Below are 24,026 nucleotides of genomic sequence, written 5' to 3'. Positions count from 1 at the left end.
AAGGCTGGGATTTGAACCCAGGCCTTCCTGAATTCAGAAATCTCTTTCAGATGTGTCCCCCAATAGTTATTTTTCCCATTCTTTCACCCTTTTATGGAACTTTTACCGTTATAAACAGTAACCTTCTTCTAAAACGGGTAATTTTGAGAGACTTTAAAATTGAAGACTGAGTTCAGGCTGATGACTGCTTTATCCTTACGAGATCCCTGATGATGGTAGGAGTGAGGGACCTGCAGCTTCTTTTGAAGGTGGAGGCTCCAGGGTCAGAATGGGAGTAAAGCCAGCTTCCCAGGCCGCCATGGCTACTTCACTATAGTTCTCTTGTAATGATTTCATTACAATGTTTCCCCCTTATATTTCCATTACATTTAGTTGTGGCATTTGCAATTAGTTTTGGTATTGAACAGCAATATATTTATTTTAAAAATCATTTTTAAGAAACACAACAACACTTCGTGCTTGCTAAGTTAAAAGAATCAGAATCCAGGTGCATTTGAACTGAAAGGTTGACACGCATCTACTGTGGAAAAAAATGTTTAAAACTTAGGGTTAATCTTGAGGCTCATCCTCTGTTGCTATTTGGGTGGAGACCATTCTACTGTTTGTTAAAAGTCTTATTTATCCTCCATAGGTAAAATACAGAGGAGAGATTAAACAGGCAACGGCAATTTCTGATCCACCGGAGCTGAAGAGGGTTAAAGAAAACCAGAAGAACCTCAGCAATGTGTGATCTTAGTAACTTTTTTCTTACAAGAGCAAACATATTGTCAACATGTCAATGAAGGCATCGTGTTTACAAAGTTTTCATGACCTTGAGTTGATACTCTGCTCTCAATTGGCTGCCAATTTATTGGAAAGGTTTCAGGGTTTTAGGTATTGTGGGTCCAGCCAGGCATTCCCTGCTAGAGTTCCCAGTGACTACAGCGTGATTTTTGTTTGCAGGTTATTGTGCATCCCTCTTATCTGGTCTTCCTTCATGCTTGTGGTTTCTGTGGTGCCCCAAAGGCTTACAGTGGCAGCTTCAGGCATCTTGGCCCTACAAATATGCTTTCCCAGTCCCTTTCCTACATATATATACATATTCTTGTTCTGTAGCCTTTCCAGCCCTATCTCCCACTCCCAGCTGTTGTCACTTTATTTTTGGATGATGCTGGGGGAAAATTATAAAGTGTGCCTGGCTGAATAGGTCACATGGGACGGGTCCACTTGGGGGGCACTTGTTGAGGGGCTGTCACTTTTTACTCAGACACCAACTCCTGGCCTGCTCTGACTCCTTTCTGTTATGTAATCCGTGGATGCAGTTCCCTGAGAGAATCCTTTTTTGCAGTCATTAACATATAAATTGGGTTCTTTGGAAGAGGAAATTTGGAAATCTGTTAGATTCAAAGAAATCTTTTATTCTTCAAGCCTTTAAAGTCCTTTTGACCAGATTATAAAGGAAAAAGCTATATTTTGGAGAAGTAGATGCTCACTTTTTCCCAGTATATTCAGAGTCACAGTTGATGTAACTCTGTTACTCTCAAAAGGGAACATGATTCTGGAGAAGGGAGGGATGGAGCAGTGAGAAGAATGCTGGCCTCATGGATGACTGTGGTTACTACTTAGGCATCCTGGCAAAAGTTCTGCCGCAGTTAATTACTAAAGCCATAACAGTATAGCAGCATTCTGTATAGGTAAGAGTACCTTAAAGTAATATCCATGAAGACATTCCATATCATAGTCCTTTGTGATAAAATGCTTATTACAGCTTTACCAACGGTATGCCCATATAATGAGTACATTAATAGTGATTTCATTCACAGAGGTTCACTGCTATGGGATGAATTAAAATAGAATGATTTAAGATGCAAGCGTTTTAAATATGGCTAAACCTCTGATAACATCCTTTTTTTTTTTTTTTCCATAGCTTCCTTTCCTTGGCTAGCTCGTTAAAATAAGTACTATGAGACTCTTATTTAGGTGAATTGATTCACAGTGCTCTTCTTTTTGTTTTCTGAAATGACAGGTTTATTATAAAGGTCATCTGGGAAGAGCCACGGCTTTAAGTATAACTCCTGAAATGGAAAGAGTAAAGAAGAATCAAGAAAATATAAGTTCGGCAAGTTGTTTTGTTCACTTGGGGCTATCGCAAAGGACACGTCCTTTATATTATTTACTTGCAGACCTGTTTTCTCCTTGTGAAAATAAAATCGATTTCCAAGAAACCTTTGTCTTATATGCAATAAGTACATGCATTATTTCAGATGACTTCCAAAAGCTGCCACTGTCTAACTTTATATTATCCTGCAACTCTTTGTTGATATTTCCAGATGTGACCAACACTTACATTTAAAGTTTTGTTTTAAACTGTATTATGTTCATTTAAACAATGATTCATGTTATTTTAGCCAGTGTCTTTGAGAGTAGTAAAGTCTTTGATGTGTAAGTTAAACAATTGTTATTTTGCAGATGTATTCCATTGAATGTGGATTGTTAAATCCTCTCTGCAAAACAAAATAAGAAATGACTCATTACTCCAAAGTAAGGATTTAGAGGGAAAAAAAAATCTTTAAGTATATTTAACACAGAATTCAGTTACTCATTAAAGTCCCTTGGTGCACATCGGTGTCTTATTCAGGGAGTGTGCTTTCTCTTAGGAAATACCAGGGCTTCCGTTCTGAATGCACATATGCCCTCAGGTCTGCAATAATTGGTATCCTAATCTTACACATAATCAGCTTCACAAGTAGCAGTGTTCTGATGGTCAGATGTCAAAAAGAGCTTTATGCCTAGGAATCAGCATTTAGGTTTTACAATGCACAGCTCTCTAGTGGTATTTCTGTCCAGAGATGCTGATTGTATTCAACGTAAACTACCTTTAAGTGGTGGCTGCTTAGAGGGAACCTAAATTTGTTACTTATTGATTCTTGTCCTCTGCAGTGGGCAAATAAAAGGAAATAGAGGGATGTTCCATATGCATTCTTCCAGTGTTATGGTGGGAAATGGGGAAATAGAGAAATGGAAAAATAAATTTAGGTTCCATCTAGCTTTGGATTTTCCCTGTTTAGGTGTGATAACCACTTTTACTGACACCTTGTTAGTGGATGTTGGTCACTCACACATTTGTTTTCAGTTGGTGGAGAGATTTAGGTCATCTTGGCTGCAGCCTTTAAAGGAGACCATCGAGAGTAAAATTTTAGATTGTTATTCTAGAACGAAATGTAATTCACCAAACAAGTTACCTGGGAAGTAATTCACGATTCGTTGTATATGTTTCACTCACTTGGGAAGCTTGAAAAAGTTATGTAATTTTTTTCAATTATAATTGTCTTATTTTTAAGTATATTCTACTATTTACTTTGCAGGTAAAATATACCCAGGACCAGAGACAGATGAAAGGTAGACCAAGTCTGATTTTAGATACACCTGGTCTCAGACATGTCAAAGAAGCTCAAAATCATATTTCAATGGTAGGGTCCAACCAGGTCCTCCATCTGTGACTAAAACATACTAAGGAATGGCACCACCCAATGCACTGATGGCGTTGTTCACCATTAATCTGGATAACTAACAAAGCATGGAAAGGCTGATGGGCCCGTCCTTTGGGGGGAGCTTTCTAATCACACTGAAATGTAATGAAAATATTCAGTCTAATAAAATAATTTTTCTCAGTGATTTTTTGGGTGTGTTTTTATTTCTAACGTGACTACTGTAAATGTACTTTATGAAAGATATTTGGTTGGACTTCTTTTCAATTAATTTTAAGGTTGATTGTGGTGTGTTTACATGTTTAAAGAATATAAAAATATGTATTTTTTAAAAACAGTTTCATGAGATATATTTTATATACCATAAAGTTCACCCATTTAAAGTATACAGTTCAATGGTTCCTAGTATAATTTACAGAGTTGAACAACCATCACCCTAATCCAATTTCAGAACATGAAAAACATATGTTTTGAAATATATATATGTTTTTGTAATTATATACAAAAATATATATATATAATTATTTGTAACTCTCAATCTAATTTTAAATAATATGGCTTTCTTGAATAATTGTGTAGAAATACCTTATCATTTTATTGCATACTAAAGTTTAAGAGAGAGGATATTAATTTATACCTAAGTGAGTTTGTTTTAGGAAGTAACCAGGATTTTAAAAATGTATCTTTTTAACACTTCTTACTGATATACAGGTTTGTATATTAAAAGAGCTGCTAACCATAATGATGAAAAACATTGTGAAAATGTCAGCTTGATTTCTGATGCTAGGAAACTGAAGTTTCAGACATTATTTTTGGAATAATTGGAAAAGATACATCTATGTAGAAAATAATCTCGATGCAGCTGGTACAGTGACAACTGTCGTTATATCAAAATTTTGTGAGTTGTGTAACAATCAGGAAATTTCAGTTTGAGTTAATATGATTTTTCCCTTTTTCAGGTGAAATATCATGAAGATTTTGAAAAGACAAAGGGGAGGGGCTTTACTCCTGTTGTGGATGACCCTGTGACAGAGCGAGTGAGGAAGAACACCCAGGTCGTCAGCGATGCCGCCTATAAAGGTGTCCATCCTCACATCGTGGAGATGGACAGGAGACCTGGAATCATCGTTGGTAAGCTGACGGGCCTCCTTGGCAAGTCTGCACAGTCAAAAAGATCGTGTTTGCCCTGGCTTTAAAATTCGCTTCCTTATTCTTTGGACTCCTCCTCAAATGCTTGAGGTGGTGCCCAGGTGAAAGTGGACCACAGGTAATATTGTTTGCGCCATGTTGGATGGGATTCATGGCCTTTGCCAGGTATCATTGCAAATCCATTTTCTGTTGTTGGACGTTCTCTGTCTTTAATAACCTTCTGGTCTTAAGAGTGTTCCTACTTGTTATGCAAAGAAGAAGCCCAAATATCAGACATGGGTGATAATGAAGGATGAGCCATGTTTTTGTTTCCCTTTAGCTTATGTACTGTATAATTGTACTGCAGACATTGTCTGCATGGGTGACATAACAGAAGTAATCCCATTTACATCCTTTTACCGCAAATAGACATGCCGGAGAGATTCTGATGGTTTCCGCAATATGAATAGCTTATATATTTTTTAATATTATCTCTGAACTGGGAGAATTGAGAGCTGTCTGAAAGTCTCACAAATCAGAGAGGAAGGAACCTCTCAAGAAGGCTGTTCCTTCTTGTCAGCCTGGAAAAATCTTAGGAACATAGTGTTGAATGGTGCCAGAGCAAGGCTTATACTAAAATCTAAGGCAGGGCTAGAAAGGAAAGTTACTAATTTTTCAGTTTGTTCAACATTTGTTTCTGTTGTAGGGGGAGAAGTTTTTGATTTTTATTTTGTTTTCTTAGACAAAAACCTTTTAGTTGCTTCTTATGAATTACTCACATGTCCTTAATCAGGAGTTTTAACCCAACATTTTACCTGTTTCAGTGTGTGGAGAGCACGAGTGGTGAGGGTTCAGGGATGCGGGGAGTTGTCTGGCGAGCACGTGTGTTGGGTGATGATTCACAGGCTCCCTGTGGAAGGTCAATGAACCAGGCAACTTAAATTTGATCACAAAGTTTTCTTAGCAAATCCAGTGAGTGTGAATATCCCTTTGTTCTCTGAAGTAGGCTGCACAGTGGGTTTGCCTATTACATGCTTGCTTTTTGCATACGCCCCTTTTCAGACTTTTGCTTGACTCTCTTGGGTGCTGACTATTTTTTTATTCATTCTTGATTTGTTGATTTCTTCCTTGGGTAAAAGACCTCAAAGTTTGGCGCACAGATCCTGGCTCCATCTTCGACATTGATCCCCTGGAAGACAATATTCAGTCTAGAAGTCTACATATGCTATCTGGTACTGCTTACATTTTGAGTTCCTCCCCATTTACGTGGTTTTGTCCTCAAAGTGAAGCTACTGTGAGCTGTGGAGGTTCATTGTGCCGTTTGTGTAGCGTACATTTTTAAGTTTGGGATTTGAAAAACTGAAAAAGTTGCTGTGCTATTTAATATACCGTTAATCATTTATGAAAACAAAACTTGCAAAAGGGCTTTTCAATATATCCTAGATTAGTTTGTTTTAGATTTATTTTAAAGGTGTCTAGAGCTTACTTACATCTCCTTTTTATTAGTGAATATGATTTTAGAGGTTTTCTGGGCTTTCAAATGCAGCCATTTGGACTGCACTAAACTGCTAAGACATAAAGGAGATTTGTTTCCTGAAAAACACAACATTTTAAAGGTATAGTTCTTTAATTTAAAGACTAATTTAAAGAATTCTATGTAAAACAGTGGGGAGATTTTCTATATAGTATCATAAATGTCTTAAAATAGATTTTCAAGTATCCTTAAAATTTATCTCTGAGTTTTTAGAAAATGCAAAATTTGTAGTTTACCTAGGAAGTTTATTTGACTTTTAACTTAGACTGCATGTTTATAATTAAAAGCAAAACACAAATGGTTTGGATGTTTGGGTATAGTGATAGCATGGGTTGACTTTTCAGACTTTCAGACCACATTTAGCAAACCGAAGATTTGACAGTTACGCAAGTATTTTAAAAATATAAATAGATATATCATTTACGTCTTACTCTGCCCCCTGATTTCTAACTCCACGTTTAATTGTTGACATTAACAAAATTGAAAGCCCAAGGCAAAGTAGGGATTCTAATATTTGTATAGTTAATTTGATCCACATAATCAGCCAAATTGTGTTTACTTTTCTAAAAATAAAGGCAACAAATGCTGTATCCTTAATGATATCTGAAAAGAATTATTTATAACCACACCTTTTGTTTGATAGAAGTTTACTAATTTGCCAATGTTTTCTTAGTTCTTGTCAGTTTCCCATCCCTCCTCTCTCCTTTAAAATTTAGACAAAAAATGAGTATAAATGATCATTAAGTCATTTATATAGTTGATGCAATGTGTGCTGAAGTTTGGGAATAGGTGACTAGAATTTCTAATACCTGAGCTTTTGGATTGTAATTTAATAAGGGATTATTTTTCTTCCTTGTTAAATTTTTAAGTAATTTTTTTGTTTCCTTTGTTCTTCAAGTCACTTAATCACAAGTATGAATATTTTTCCTCCAATATAGAAAAGGCGAATCATTATAGGAGACAACGGTCTCGATCTCATTCGAGCAGTACTTTTGGTACAGGTCTGGGAGATGACAAATCAGAAATATCCGAGATTTACCCTAGCTTTTCGTGCTGCAGTGAGGTAACAAGACCGTCTGATGAAGGAGGTATCAGACGTTAGCCACTCTCAGAAATTTTTTTAATGTGCCACAAGCGTGTCTTTAACACATTTGTCACTTTTGCACAAGCGTTTGGCCTGGGTGTATCTGAACATTTTAAATTATGTTTAGAAAGTTGAGTCTTTGTTTTTTTTTAACTACTAATTTGCATTTTTGCATGCTTGTTTTTCCTGTCTTACTTCACTGTTTTTGCTACAAATGGATCTTTAATGACAACAGGGTCTTGGGATCTGCCACGTGAGTTTGTTTCACAGGAGTTGTATGTGATGGATATACACAGCCAGAGTGGAAACTTGAGTTCTGCAGAGTTTGTATCTGATTTCCATTAAGGAAAATCAATCTTATGGTTATATTTGAGTGGCTAAGAGGTTGCTATGAATTTGTGTGTTTAAATATTGATATATAGCTGCAGACGGAGTTAGATCTTGCCAAAAAGAAATGGGGTATGTACTTGGGATATGAGATTTTTTTTAATGGAAAATACTGCTGATTGTTAATAATCTTCTCTGTATTTTATATAACCATGCTTTTCCTCTGCCTTCTCCTGTTTTCTGCATCCAAGCTGGTGGGTTAGGTCTAGAAATTGGTAGTTGAAATTGTTTTGGATGTTAACTACTCCTTCTGATAAAGCTGTTGTTAAAGGTTGAGACTGAGGTATAGCTACGGTTTAGTGGCATGGGGAGGGAGAGAGTAGCAAGCACAGAACAAAAGGAAAACTGAATTTCCTTTTCAGCCAAAGTCCATAGTGTTCAAATCCCTGAGGCAGGAGATTTTGAAGTTGAGCAGTTCAGCATCTTGGAAAATGTAATGGGACTGAGGACCTGATGAAACTATGAAATTTCTTGTAATTGAGTAATTGTTTTTTGCATTCATAGGAAAACACCTATGAGAATAAAATCATTTATAGTCAATACGTCTTAAATTATACATTCAGACTGGCCCTACCTTGGTAGAAAGGTTTTTCTTTTCTTAAATTTCAGATTTGTTGAGGTATAATTGACATATAAAATTGTAAGATATTTAAAGTGTACATCGTGGTGGTTTGATATATGTGTACATTGTGAAAAGATGTCCCCCACCTAGTTAATTAACACATCCATTACCTCACAGATTTATCTTTTTTCTTCTTCTTTTTTTTTTTTTTTTGGCAAGAACACTTAAGTTCTACTCTGTCAGCAAATTTCATTTATACAATACAGTGTTATCAACTATAGTCACTGTGTTATTCTTTAGATCCTTGGACCTTATTCACTGTATAGCTGAAAATTTGTACCCTTTTACCAATCTCTCCCTATCTCCCACACCCCCCAACCTCTGGCAACTACTACAGACATGTGTCTGCTTATCTAACAAAGGATTCAGTAACTTTTCTTTTTTTTTTTGGACTTAGGGTTGTTGATTTCTCCCTTCAGTGTCCTCTGTGGCTCTAGAGGTACAGAATAATGTTGATGCCTGATGAGATAAATAAAACCCAAAGCAAATACGAGAACAAATTTCGATCAACCTTATTTAACTTTACTTAGTTCAGTGTACTGGAGCTGATGTCTCTCGCAAATGCGACGCACCTTAGTGTTTGCTTCGTCAGGGACCCTTTTACTTCATGTCTGTACACACAAACAAGGCATTCATTCATTTATTCACCAAACGTTTGAGTGCTCTTTGTACACCAGCCAAGAGCTCGGATCTGGCAATGCATACAGCATTGAGCAGCAGAGATATGCATCTGCTCTAAGGGGCTTGGAGTCTGGGGCGGGGGACCCTGACATTGAGCAGATACTTACCCAAGTAATATATAATTATGGACTGAGTAAGTGCTCTGAGGGGAGGCCATGGGGGCCACAAAGGGGGGGACTCCATCTGGCTTCAATGTCAAGGCAGCCTTCCCCATGGAAGGAAGATTGGAGCTGAGATGTGAATGCTAAATGGAAGTTAACTAGGCCAAAGGGGCTTTGGGAAACATTATTTGGGAAAATAATGTTTCTCCTTGAGAGAACAGAGCACCGAAGTGGTGCATCAAAGAGACATTCAAATGGAGGCATCGAGCAGGCAGTCAGAGTCCACAGGAGGAGACTGCACTGCAGATAAATGCAGAAGTCATCACCTGTGTCCGTGATCAGGTCTTGGATGAATCTATGCAGAGAAGGAGAATTTGAGACCCCTCTGGCAGGTTCCCCAGCTCCTTCCACGCCAGGCTCGCGCATCTCCAATTCCACTGGCTCCTCTAAGCCTGCATTCTAAAAACCTACTGCTGTTGTTTTATCTCCTCTTTCTCCTCTCAAGCCACCACTCCTTATCTTCCTAAGTATTTCTAGCAAGAGGACCCTACACTATGCCAAACTGCATAAGAAAATGTCTCCATTAAAAGAAAGTACACATAAATATTCTTGCACTTATACAAGAATTTGGGGAAGAGTAACGCATAGTTAAGAGGGAATGATTACATTTTTTAAAGTGGAGGAATTTCAGACTCCATGAAGGTGGTAGGGGGAGATTTTTTGACAGGAAGGAGTATCTCAGTAGCTTAAATAATGCCTTGTAAGAAAAGCTGACTCCTCAGAGGCATTTATAACCTGTCATCCTCAGTTACCTGTTACAAGGCCTGTGTTCGGTGACATTTCCAATTTTGGAAACTGGATATTGAGGTATGAAACAAAAGTAAAGATGTACCAATAAGTTTTATAACATTAACACAAGTGGTGGCATACCCACAGGGTATCTGAGTTAATTCAAAAAGATTTTCGAATACCTGGGAATATGCTCCCAATTTTATTTATTTTAAGTGAAGCACATCACATTCTACTGATTGGTACTTTATGTCTGTCTGTATTCAAATGATCAGTGACGCATCTAACCTAATAAGTCCAAAACCACCTTCCCACCTTCCCCACAACATCTGCTGCTCTTCCAGGCTTCCCAGCTTGCTAAGTAGCAACTGCAGCTTTCCAGATATGGACATCAAACCCTTAGGAATCATCCTCCACGCTTGTCTTTTACTCCCATCCGCATCCAAACCGTTAGCAAATCTTGTCAGCTCTCCCGGGAAAAATATAGCCAGAATCTGACCCCTTGTGCCCACCTCTGCCCTCGCCGCTTATTTCAGCTACTGCCCTCTCTCCCTCGGGTCATCACAGAAGCTTCCAGACTAGTTTTCTGCTTCTGCTCTTGCCACCCTGAGCCACCAACCCTCTGCCCTGGTCTGTTCTCCACGTGGCAACCAGAGCATCTCTTTGAAACACAAGTTAGATCATGTCATTCTTTTGCTACCATTTCATTCGGAGTATAACCTCAATCCTTACCGTTGCCCTACAGGGCCTGCACCTGATATGGGCCCTGACTGCCGCCCTGAACCATTTGCTGCCTTTTTCGTTAGACTTGTCCACTCCCACCATCCTGGTCTCCCCGCTTTACTCACATCTTTCAAGAAAGCGCCCACCCCGGGCCTTCACATCTGCTGTTCCCCCTGCTTGGAACACTCGCCCTCCTGCCACACCCAAGGCATGTGCTTGCCTGGATCTGTTTTGCTTCATGTTTCTGCTCAGATGTCACTTTATCAGAGAGACCCTCTCTAACTACCAGAGATAAGACAGCACCCCTTCCCATTCGGTCTGGCCCTTTACTCTTTCTTCATAGCACTTGACACCTGAAATATGTATTTATTTGTTTATGTGCTTGTCTGCCTCTGCCTCACTGGGATAGACGCCCCACAGTGGCTGGGATATTGGCTATTTTGTATACTACTCTATCTCCAGCTCTTAGAATAAGCACTCAACAAATATTTGGTGAATGAATGAAATGGTCAAATTAATATTTTTTTCCACTCATGCCACTTCACTTTTTAAACAAATTGAAATATAATTGACATACAACATTGTATTATTGTAATATTGTAAGTATACAAAAATTAATATCTTAAAAATTAGAACTGCATATACAAATACATGTGAGTTCTTTTAAACATTAAAATTCTATTGTGGAAGCCTTTCAAGAAAATTCTTCCATTTTTGTTTTGATGATGTTTTGATGCGTTCCAATGACATTAAAGCATAGCTGAAAAAAAAAAACCCTAGAATGGAAACATTCCCAGGGTATTTTCTTTTCTGGTCGGGAGGCAAAGAAGTAGTATCCATGATGTCTTGGTTGCTTTGAAATTTGGGGTCCCCTTTGAAATGTGTATTACACTGGGCCCTGGTAAGGAGGTGCTGAGTGACTCCACAGAAGGAGGAAACTTTCATGGTGATGACAGCTGTTTGATGAAAACCTTTAGTGTCCTTAGTTAATCATATGCATTTATTTAAATACTATTCTAGAAATTGGAAAGAATTTTAGAACAATACTTGTTAGTGGTAAGATGAAGAAAAACAGGTAATGTTCGTATTGAGAGATGCCATCTTTTTTCTTACAAAAAAATTTTAAAATCTCATTAATAGCTTTTTAATATGATTTTTTTTTAAATGTATTTACTTATTTTATTTATTTATTTTTGGCTGCATTGGGTCTTTGTTGCTGCGCGCAGGCTTTCTCTAGTTGCGGTGAGCGGGGGCTACTCTTTGTTGTGGTGCGTGAGCTTCTTATTGCGGTGGCTTCTCTTGTTACGGAGCACGGGCTCTAGGCGCGCGGGCTCAGTAGTTGTGGCGCACCGCCTTCGTTGCTCCGAAGCATGTGGGATCTTCCTGGACCAGGGCTTGAACCCATGTCGCCTGCGTTGGCAGGCGGATTCTTAACCACTGTGCCACCAGGGAAGCCTTTTTTCCAGATTTTATTGATTTCTTTAAATTTAGATTGGAATTTTATATGATAAAATGTGTTATGTCCTAGAAAGGTGTCCTTTAATGTTGGGCTGTCTTCCCGCCTTTGACGTGTGTGGCAGCGCGGTCCCGTGGTGGACAGAACACTGTGCGGGGGCAAGAGACCATCCCGCTCTCCCACCGCTGGGTCTGGGTTCTCGGGCGGTCACCTAACCTTATCAAGCTTGGATTCCACATCTGTAACAAGAAGGATGTAGAACAAGTAGCTTTTCTATTCTAAGATACTTTACATTTCCTAAGCTAAGTGCCATAAATTAAATAAACTCCTTTTTCTTTCTCTTCTTTCTATGTATGAGAATGTGTTTATGTCCTGAAGGTGACCTGTTTTACTTTTTGAATTAAATGGCTGGGCAGTTATGAGAGTCACAGTTTCAGGGTCCTTTTTTCTGAGTTACAGGAAATTTAGCTTGTTAGGACAAAGGGTTAAACAATCAGCTCATTTCCTTGAAGCAGAAGTACAAAGTTTTCATCATTCACATTTGGTTTTCATGAGCATTAACATAAAAGCCTTCTCCTTTACATTTTTATCATTGTTTTAGTTATGCATTTCTCATGATGTTTTCCCATCTTGCTTTGATTGCTGAATATTTTCATTGTCTTATGTGATTATTTTGGGCTTTCTTTAGTTTTTGGTCTACTTTCTGAGGTATTACATTACCAAAGGGTTTGCATTTTCCATATCTACTGTGTTACTTCGATTCAATAAAGGAGGCTTTTATTTAAATTTCATCTAATTTTGTTTTGATTCTTGAATAGTATTATTTGAAATTATCTTTATTGCCTTCTGGTATTAGATTAGGTTAACTTATTTTCATTTGACACACAGTTTCTTGAGTGGAAACAATCCTGATGGTTTCTGCTTATTTCACTGTGAGGTTTTCTTTGATCTCTGTGTTTGTCTTTTGGTCACTTACCAGCAACATGTATTTGCCTTCTGGTACTGCTTTGTATTCCTTTGGTTTTCCTTAATTCACAGTGTTTTGTATTGCTGGTACTTTCATGTGTTTGCCATCTCACCCAATATTTACCCTTCTCAGTTTGAACTTGTGTTCAGTTTTGCTTCAGGTATTTTATGTTTTCCTCTGGAGCATAAAGAGGATGGGGGTGTGATGGGGAGGAAAACCAGATGCACTTTTCAAAGCAGACATTGTCAGTGTTCCAACCTTGTGAACTTTTCCATTTTGCTGTGAAAGAATCTTATTGGTATGACCTAGTCCTGCCTTAACTGGTGGAAAACAAGTTTCTGAGTGCTGGGACAGGTCCAGCTGTGCTGTACTTATAGCACCCCATCCCATGTAATATGTCCTCAAAAGAGGTTGGGTTGCAAGAGATGCTTCAGTACATCCTGGAACTCTCAGTTATCATCCATAGGCGTGCCGAGAGGGCAGTGCACCAATTAGGTAGCCAGTAGCCATGGTAAACACCCATAACTCCATCTGTTTATTCACCAAATATTTATCCAGTATTTCCCATATGTGTGAGATGCTGGAAACAACAAAAATAAAAAATATACTTATTGTCTTCAGAGAACTTGCATTCTAGTGGGTGAACCAGATACATAAATCCATTGTGCTCAGGAAGGCATTATGATAGAGTAATATAAAGAGTTAGAATTAGCCAGGCAGAGAAATGGGAAAGAAGTGTTTTAGGAAGAGAGGTAGCATATGAGAGAGAACACAGCACATTGGAAACCTGGTGTGTTTTGGCATATCTTGAGCCCAGGGGCTGTGTGTCTAGGAGATGGGCTGAGGAAGGCCAGAACCACAGTGTGGGCAGCGCTGAGCCAGTGTCTCTTCAGAGACAGGGTTCTGCTGAATATGATTTCTGGGAACTTTTCCTTGGGCTTTATCGTGCAGGAGATTTAGAGGCTATTTAGAGGACCAGTTACCTAGACTGGTAGGTAATTGAGTCTCTGCCTTGGAAGTTTTAATCCACTTTGGGAGCTTGTCTAATCATCCAGTCTGCATTGGATGATTTAGACTCTACCAAGAGACTTGACTCCTTGGGCATCAAACAACCAGAAGGCCTTCTTATCAGTCTTCTGGAAGGGTTAATAGTGTAGAAGACAGCATTGTGGATTTTTATTTCAAACATCACAACCACTCTTACTGTTGACATTTGTCATTTGTGTAGAAGAGCAGAAACACTAAAACTCTAGTGACTCCCAGACTCCAGACAAAATAGCCAACAGCTGGATGTTTAATACACATCTTAACTCTTAGGTCTGGAACCAAAATTTTATTTCCTGTCTTCCCCACAAAACGAACAAACAAACAAACATCTCTTCTTGCTTTTGTTCACCATCTCAGCTGATGACACAATCCTTCACCCAACTACTCAGGCAAGAACTGTGGCATCATCCCATTACCTTTCTTCCTCTCACACTTCACGTCTAATCCATCTGTAAGCCTGTCGACTCTCTTCAAAATGTATCTGCCCCCCATCCAGCCACTTCTCATCACATCCACTGCACCCCGAGTGAGTCACCATCCTGTCTCCTTGAGATCATGGAAATCAGCTCCTGGTCTTTGTAATTCCATTCTTACCCCATCAGTCTGGCCTCCACCTGGCTGCCAGTGACCTTAAAAACTTGCACCGGATCCCATTACATCTTTGCTCAAAATAATCTAATGGCTCCAATCACACATATATAATAAAGGTCTCAGTTGTGATTACCATTTAGATAGTTGGAATAACATAACTACACTTACTGTACTGGGAGAATGAGGGAAATGGGAAGTAAGTTTTTTTTTTTTTTTAATTTTATTTATTTATTTATTTTTGGCTGTGTTGGGTCTTCGTTTCTGCGTGAGGGCTTTCTCTAGCTGCAGCGAGCAGGGGCCACTCTTCATCACGGTGCGCGGGCCTCTCACTGTTGCGGCCTCTCTTGTTGCGGAGCACAGGCTCCAGATGCGCAGGCTCAGTAGTTGTGGCTCACGGGCCTAGTTGCTCCGCGGCATGTGGGATCCTCCCAGACCAGGGCTCGAACCCGTGTCCCCTGCATTGGCAGGCAGACTCTCAACCACTGCACCACCAGGGAAGCCCGGGAAGTAAGTACTGAAAGAGGTATTGGAAAGTAGATGAGGTACAGGTTTGGTGAAAGAGAAAGAAAGTTGCCTCTTCAAGAGTGGAAAGAAAATAGAAAATACCTAACAGTAAAAATAAGGAAAGAGCATTTTAAAGCCCCAGCCCTTAGCAACTGCCATTCTATTCTTTGCTCTATGAGTTTGACTATTTTAGGTACCTCATATAAGTAGAATCATGCAGTATTTGCCCTTCTATTTGCTTAGTATAATGTCCTGTAGGTTCATCCATGTTGTTGAAAATGGCAGGATTTCCTTCTTTTTAAAGGCTGGATAATAATCCATTGTGTGTGTATACCACACTTTCTTTTTCTATTCACCTGCCAGTAGTCATTTGGGTTGCATGCATGTCTGGCCGCAGTGAACAAGGGACCACAGATGTCTCTTAGAGATCAGTGAAATGCAGATCTCTTCAAGATCAAATGAGATATCACCTCATCTGTTAGGCTGGCTATTACCAAAACAAAACCAAAACCAAAAAAAGATAAGAGTTGGTGACGAAGTGGAGAAATTGAAACTCTTACGCACTGTTGGTGGGGATGTAGAATGGTGCAGACACTGTGGAAAACAGTATGGATGTTCTCCAAAATGTTCCAGATATGTTCCAGCAATCCTACTTCTGAGTAGGATTCATAACTCTTTTTTACTACCTGACATTTCATTATGTATTAATTAGTTTGTGTAGTGTCTATGTTTCCCCCAGAATATAAACTCTGTTAGAACAGACACTTTCTGCATGCTTGGTTCTCTATTCTCTATCTAGCACCTAGAACAGTACTTGTATTAGACACTCAGTAAATATTGTTAAATATATAAATATATTCAAATTAAATCTGATCTGAAATATAAAGAAACAGCTTTGTTGCATGTGTTAAATCACTAAAACTTGGCATTAGTCTTTAATTTATTAGTGTCTAATTAAAGTTACTTTGACCTGAGAGTAACAGTGCAATAATCATCCTTATTATAACTTTTTAAAAAGCAGTCATGAAGGATGTATCACCAGAATGTGTTTATTACAAAACCTGAGTCAGCTAATGACCTTTCATAACCAAGAAATCAGTAAATTATTCCTACGTTAACACTTCCGTTCTCGTATAAATACTTCTCTCTCAGTGTTTTGTTTGTTTATTGAGGACATCTGTCCTCAGTAGGGACTCAGTAGAGTAGAAGTGCCCATCAGAACTCTAAAATTCATACCTTTCCTGGCTTCTGTCTCAGTGTACTCTAGTTTATTGTTCAATCATGAACTCCATGGAGACAGAGAATAGAATGTGCCATGTGGCTTTCCTTCCAGAGCCTGGCACAGGACTGCAGGTGCTCAGTGAAGAGCAAAAGCAAGTCATCGCTTTCCTAGGCTCAGCGAAGACCTCTATGATCTGCCATAAGCTCCTAAGGGCAATAGCTGTCATTAAAAGCTGAATTTGCCATGAAACTGGGAACAGAAATGTTAAACGCAGGCACAATAATAAACTACTAATATATTTTGAAAGGGATGGATTGTATCCAACCAGCACTGTTTCCAAATCTCTTTTAATATGAATAGTGTCCATAAACTCATAGTCCTTTGCCCAGTATTCACATTAATTTTTCTGTTGATTCTCTTTTGCCATTGAAAATCTGTCTTATGACTTATAGATGCCATTCTGTCCCAAGTTCATGTTATTGGCTTTCAGTGATGAGCAATTTTAAAATTAGATAACCAGAACAACCTACAAGAAAATACACTCCAAATTTTAAACTCTTTGCCATCATTTGAAATAAACTATCCAGGAATTCTATATTCGCCACTAATTCAGTTTTCTGATTACTGATTGACAACCCCCAATCCCTTGAAAAAAATCCAACTCCTTCCCAGCCTGACTTCTGTAAATAAAATACATTCAGTACGAGAATCCCAGTTGTATTATTTCCCTTCTATATTTGACTGTTACTTTCGATCGAAATTTGAGACATTTGCTAGCATCTGTCAAAAAAGTGATGGTTTAGTGTCTTCATTTAAGTTTAGGAAGATTTAAGGAGTTGATGATTGAAATACAAAATTTCTGTGATGAAAGCCAATCTATAGGAAAACAAATGATTCCTTTATAATATAAAATCCAATTAGTAGAACATGACAATTATATTTAGCCATCTAGGCAGTGCATCTAGCCTAGAAAAAAAAAAGCACACAATGTAAATTGTTAGAAACTTTTAGTTAGTTCTGTTACTCCCCCAAGAAAAAGGTTCAGGACTGACTGAATTTGAAGTCCTTAGAGAAGCTCATATTCCTAGTATCAATAGACTTGGAATGAAAGAAACGTCATAAGTTTCCTTTTCTGAGTGTGAAGTTGGGGAAAGGATCAAATACTAATGAATAGCACTTGTTCCAAGATGCACATGTGTCTTTCATTGATTTGCCAAAATTAAATCAAAGGGTTCCATATGTGTCTGAAGGAGAACCATCTGACACTTAAAGTAGCAAACAATAAAACTTTAAAAATATATTTCCTGTGAAGCTGAGTTGATTGGGAAAAAGAGAAGGTTTGATCATCAGGAAGGATATAAATGTGGCTCTAGCATATGTGTCAAATGAGTAAACTTTGGAAGAGCTTTATAAATCGTAAGTGGCGTACATGTAAAGGAGAGAATAGGTATTCTTGGTTTTTTATTTCTTATTTTGTTGATTATTTCTTATTAGGTACTGTTAAACATGGGCAGTGAAAATGGAAATGGTAGTTTTTGTTTTTTATGGATCAAAGTTGATGTCCAAGTTGGATACTAGACTGAGTGTACGTATATTTACATTTCTGTCTTACACATAAAACAGTCAAGTCGTAATGTTATCTTTGTAGTGACTAATTTTCCTGTTCTCCCCCAACTTCCTATTTCATCTAGGTGCCCACATCCTCCCGCCCCAAGCCCCAGGCTAGTAGGTCATGAGGGTTGGATCCTGACTTTACAGGAACTACTTAAGATGTCCACGGGCTGATACAGCTGGGCGATGTATCGAGTTTCTGCCTTTCGTTTGCTCATTAGCTCCTGTTGCCTGGGCTCGTTGTCACGTGCCGTTTCTCTTGTGACCAGATTTCCTATTTCTTATTGTCTGATCTCCCTCCCCCCAAATATTCCTGATCTGTCCATGCTGCATTTCTCAGACATTCTGGTTCTTGATCTTTATCTTATGCCCTATACCTGGCCCATGTGTACTGAACTTATTGTTTACTAGTCTCTCTGTGAAGCTCTTTCCTAGACCCTGTTTCAAGGTCCTTATACTTGTGTGCCTTTGATCACAACGACCCGTTGCTCACCTCCCTACCTGACTGTGACTCTTCCTACCTGCCTATTTCACCAGCCCCTGCCACTCACCTTGAACTTAGACCTTGGGCTCTGGGAAAGCCAGGCAATCCTTTAACACTCATTTTCCCACATTTCCCTATCTTCAAATCATGTCAGGGACACATTGAGTCAGTTTCATAAATGTTCATTGTTTGAAGAAAATATACCTGCTCATTCACAAATGTAATCAATACTGAGACATGTCTAGATGTGATATTTAGTGTAGGTTATCGCTAGGGGAGTCTAATGTAAAACTGTTCAAGAACTCCTCATGGATTGATGGTATTCCTTAAGGGTCAGTATCTGAATTGATTAGTATGAGAATAAACTAAATGCATAGTCCAGTTTTAAGTCTTTGAGAATATATTATGTATATCGATCCAACAAGTATTTACAGAATTACCTCTTCAATAGTGTAATGAGATTTTCTTTCACTGTACTTGAATGATGATGAATGTTGCTATATAAGATTGATTTACACAATATCAGCAGTAGTGGTTACTGAGGAAAATTGGGATTTGCTATGAGCTGACTTTTCAGTCATGGCATAATTTGTGTGTAAAGGCTCGTCTCAGTGGTATGGCTTACCTAAATGGAAACAGCGTCCCCATCTACCTACTATCCTATTGCTTTCATCTTATCAAAGAACTGCCCCAAATTATATAGTTCTTGTCAGGAAACCACATACATATCCACACTGTACATTACTTTATTTTCTTTTCTGACTTGTTTTTTTTTTTTTTTTTTTTTTTTGTGGTATGTGGGCCTCTCACTATTGTGGCCTCTCCTGTTTCGGAGCACAGGCTCCGACACGCAGGCTCAGTGGCCATGGCTCACGGGCCCAGCCGCTCCGTGGCATGTGGGATCCTCCTGGACCGGGGCACAAACCCGTGTCCCCTGCATCGGCAGGCAGACTCTCAACCACTGCGCCACCAGGGAAGCCCTTTTGACTTGTTTTGAGGGATCGTGTACGTATGCCTGTAGACACAGATACATGCCATATGGATTTTGTGCCATGAGAATATTATTAAAGACTCTCTAATCTGGGGCAGAAATTATTCCCTTTTCCATCAGTGACAGACCTGCTCATATTTGCGGTTGGGTTACGGTTACAAGTTGGGGAGTTTATTCTGGCTTTGATAGCTAAAAATTAGAAATAAATCTGAGAAAAAAACTACGCAAGTTGAAATTCAAATCTAAATGTAGGAGTAAATTGGCTAGATTATTCTGAAGCAAAATAGCAGACATTCTTCAATCCAAAGTGCTCTATTTCTATTCAAACCACATTACTTCTTAGCTCAGTTCTGTCAGAGAACATCCGCAGACTTACGTTTTCTAGAGAGAAAACAGCGTTGAAATCAAAACGTATTGCTTTTCTGGGCTTTCGAGAGTAATTAAGTGTAACTGGCAGATAATTTAAAATATAACTAATTTTGTGTCTTTTTCAACATTTAGGAATTGCAGAGTCCCAAAACAATATTTTAGAATTTCTTGCTTGAGACAACTAAGCCAAATATATAAATGAAATGGTGAAATGTAATGTGTGTATGCATTGTTCTGAAAAGTACATAACCTATATATGTTTCCTTTTGCGGTTAACAGGTAACTAGGAATCTTTAAATAGCCAACTTATATTTGATTGAAGCAACATTATAAGTCTATCATTTAAGTTTAGGGAAGAAAATAGTTAAATAGTCTCCTGGACTTAATTGTATTTTCACCTAGATTCTTCGAATGTCTGTGGGTGTAGAGCTTGTCACTATGCTGATGATGACTCAAGGGAGTGACATTTTTCAGGCAGTTTCTACAGAATGACCTTGAAAATTGTTCGGTGGCGTCATGATGGGGGTCTTGGCTGCTTAGTGGGAAAGTGGTTGATTCATACTAGGAGACGTGATTTGAACATAGACCTGAAATTATTCATACAGGATGAGGTGACTGAATGACAAGCGCCCTAGGTAACGTAGGACAGTATTGGCAATGGGAAAAAGCAAAGGTTAAACTTGTGTGCACACACACACACACTCCAGATAATTATCAGATGCCAAAATGACCCTTAGAAGAAATCTAAAAGCCATTGCTTCAGAAGTGATGCTACTGTCTGTGATTTGAGCTTGCTTTTCCAAAAGTGAATGAATTATTCTCACTATAATCCCTTCCAGGGATGTCCTGGCACACCTCATCAACCACAGACACAGAAACTTTTTGTGGGGTTTGTACCCCAGAGTTTACCACAGAAAAGTCAGTGACAACTAGAGTTGCCCCTGTGAGCATAAGAAGGCTGCTTTGCATATCTCCCCATTAAACCTCTTTCTTTTTTCTTTCCCCCTCTCTGACTCCTGTCTGCCCCACTGGCAGGAGTGCATGGTTGATGCTGACTCTTCTGACTTCAGGTCAGGTCCTCCCCACTCCTAGAAGACCCTCTCCAGACCATAGCTCTCTTCCACATTTCTGAATTCACAATGCTTATTTGTAAATTAACCTCATGCTATCTTGTCATTTCTTCCATGATCATTTTGGTGTGGTACAGCCCAGAGTTTGGTTTCTGGAGTCAGACTGTTGGCATTTAAATACTAGCTCCTACATAGCTCTGATATTTTTGACCAAGTTATGAATCTTGCTAACCTTCAGACTCTCTGTCTGTAAAATGGGCATTTACCATCTGTCAGATGGTGACGATTCCACCAGCTCACGCATGTGACACTCTAGGCACAGGGCCCCGCATGGCATAAGGAGAGGAACCAACCGTACCAATTTGCCCGAGACTAAGGAGGTTCCTGGGAAGCAGAACTTTCAGTGTGAAACCCGAGAAAGTTCCAAGCAAACTGAGTTAGTCCTCCTAGCTGTAAGCATTTCATTTATATTATTCAAATTTTATCATATTCATATTTTGTATTCCTTGGGAATCCTATGTTACATCTTTCCCCCATTAAGGTTCACCGAGGCGCATACCTAGGTGCTTAAACATCTTCATGTGTACTGCATTTTCTTAAAGGAGGTTTGCAGTACTTTATAGTAATAAAATTCATAAAAGACTGGAAAATTAAAACAAAGATGACATGGGAGTCTAGAAGGAGAAATTGTTAGGAATATAGCATTGGCTTGAGAGATAATTTTTGATTTTGCAAAGACATTTTTTAAAATGTATCTCAAATGCCTAGAACACTGCAAATAATAAAAGAGGTTAACGATTATCTCCAGGAAAACATCATACACAAAAGAAAATATAATCACAGATTGCTACTGTTAAATCAAGTGATCAAGCAATCCCGAAGTGCGGCATAGCTGCAGGGCTGTTTCACCACACTTCATGAACCCAGCTGGTAAGAAAACAAAGAAACCTTTATACCCACGACACAGCAGGCAGCATGGGCTTCATGTAGCCACAGTTCCCCTTGCCCCTCCACCCCCTGAGTTCCAAGGAAGTACGTGGCCGGTGGGTCATGGGAGCAAGCACAGGTAGATGCTGAGAACACAGTGGATTTTTGTCACAGCTGAGAAGTGCTAAGCTTAGGAAACTCGCAATCGTGTAAGGGGACCACTAGCAAACCTGCCCAACGGGGAGCCATTATCTGTATCAACCTGGTTAGGAAGCAAGTCTTCTCTGGGGAGGAAAGGGAGACTTTATTATTGCAAAGATGGTTCTTGGCTGCCCAGTCTCCCTTTCCTCTCAGATAGTGACCCGGAAGTGGGGACTTTATTAGTCCACCCCCCCCCCCCCGTTGCTGGTGCCACGTGGCTCTTGCCTCACCAGGAGTGTCAAATGTTAGCCCCCGCCCCCGCCCAGTTATCCTGTGGTGAGCTTCCTTGTGGCTCAGCTTTCTTCCCACAATCCCCAGTTGCTTCTTGAGCCCTGGCTTAAACATTTGCCTCCACAAGTAGAAAAAAGTCATGGGGTGTGTGTGTGTGCTTTAGCCTGTTCAGCTGCTATAGCAGAATACCATAGACTGGGTGGATTAGAAACAACACATATTTATTTCTCACAGGCCTGGAGGCTGGAAGGCAGAGATGAGGGTGTCAGCATGGTCAGGTCTGCTGAGGGCCCTCTTCTTGGTGGCAGACTGCCATCTTCTCCTTGTGTCCTCACATGATGGAAGGAGAGCTAGCTAACTCTCTGGCCTCTTCTCATAAGGACACTTATCCCATCCATGAGGGCTCCACCCTCATGACCTAATCACCCAAAGGCCCCACCTCCAAAGAGCATCACATTGTGGGGGGGGCGGTTAGGATTTCAACATATGAATTTGTGAGGATACAGACATTTAGTCCATTGCAGGGGGAGAGAGGGAATTGGGGAGTAGCATAAATAGGGTCACATGTGCCTCTAAATTTGTGTCAGGTGGAGCAGAAGGACACCAACAGTAGCTTAGCTGTTCTTCATCATGGCTGCCCATTTGAATCACTTGGAAGATTAAAAAAATAAAACACCCGTGTCCACTCCCTCCCACTCCCACCCCAGAGACTCTGATTTAATCTGGGGGACCTGGACATAGCATGGTTTTAAAACATCCCAGGTGAATTTAATATGCAGCCAGGGTTGAAACTCACTGCAAGTAACTGAATCCTCCTCTCTCCTCCTTTCCTTCCCACAGTTCATGGCCCATACTGGAGCTGAAAATGTAAAATATGATATAGTAATGATTGCTTTTATTTTTACATATGGCTTCCAAAGTTTGAGCAATATTTTATATCACAGTGACGAGTATGCCTGTCTCTAAAACTTGGTGGTTTTAACTCAGTGGTAGATGGTTTCACTTTTATGTTAAAGTCTGTTTATTCATAGTTTATTATGTAGCAAGGCTGTTTCTTAGGCAGTTGTCTATTCACAGCTTATCGTTAAAAACCAACAACTAAAACCTAGAGGCAGTCTGGCTTGTTTCTGTTTACTGCAGGGATGGAAAAGCATTTTCTATAGTGCTAGGAATTCTCTCAGATTAAAAAATAGCATCTTGTTGCTGGATTAGGCATAATTGTTGTGGATTTAGTACCCACTGTAGCTTGTGGAGAGAATCAGAGGCCACGAGGACTTGAGACTCTGGCATGGAACTCTTGGTGGCATGTGCAAAAGCCATTTGAGCAAAAAAGGTTCACATCACGGGCCTATTTTATTACCAGTTAGCTCAACCACCGTGTTCATGGCCTACATGAGATCTAGTTAGGATCTAGCTCATTATTTAATATTTACTTCAAAACTAACAGCATCTTCATACTTTCTTTTTTATGTTTATGTCTTCGTTCAGTTTAGCAATTTTCCTGTGATTGTCTAAATAGAGATTTTTTTTTGTCCTAGGGGGAAAAAAAAACCTCATTAAGTTCTTTGACATGCATTAGCTGATAAAACCATAGTAAAGTGTTAGAAAATATTTCTAAATATTTTAGAATTTCTAAATATCTAAACTATTTCTAAATATCTAAAATATTTCTGATTTCATTGCATCTTGTATTCTTCATTGGAAAATTCCCGAGGGCTGATTTTCTCCTTATTCTAGATTTTTTAAAAAGTTAGCTAATTGCTATAGACTTAATGCTTGTGTCCCCCCCCACCCACCCAAATTCATATGTTGAAATCCTAACCCCCAATATGATAATAC

General features: G+C 39.2%; 1 protein-coding gene across 3 annotated transcripts in view; it reads left to right on the top strand.

Moving 5' to 3' along the window:
* Positions 1 to 24,026, top strand: part of NEBL (nebulette) — a 348,466-nt gene that overhangs the window by 311,639 nt on the left and 12,801 nt on the right. The window contains exons 21-26 of one of the 3 annotated variants that reach the window (XM_060095441.1): positions 632 to 724; positions 2,006 to 2,098; positions 3,345 to 3,449; positions 4,427 to 4,598; positions 5,735 to 5,827; positions 7,068 to 7,217. In XM_060095441.1, the coding sequence (XP_059951424.1) occupies positions 632 to 724; positions 2,006 to 2,098; positions 3,345 to 3,449; positions 4,427 to 4,598; positions 5,735 to 5,827; positions 7,068 to 7,217 (706 nt within the window). The remainder of the gene's footprint in view (positions 1 to 631; positions 725 to 2,005; positions 2,099 to 3,344; positions 3,450 to 4,426; positions 4,599 to 5,734; positions 5,828 to 7,067; positions 7,218 to 24,026) is intronic. The other 2 variants (XM_060095442.1, XM_060095443.1) reach the window with 2 other exon arrangements.

Source organism: Mesoplodon densirostris, chromosome 4 (genome assembly GCF_025265405.1).
Source record: "Mesoplodon densirostris isolate mMesDen1 chromosome 4, mMesDen1 primary haplotype, whole genome shotgun sequence".
Taxonomy (NCBI): Eukaryota; Metazoa; Chordata; class Mammalia; order Artiodactyla; family Ziphiidae; genus Mesoplodon; species Mesoplodon densirostris.
Note: the sequence above shows the minus strand (reverse complement) of the source record. Positions and strands in the feature narration are given on the sequence as shown.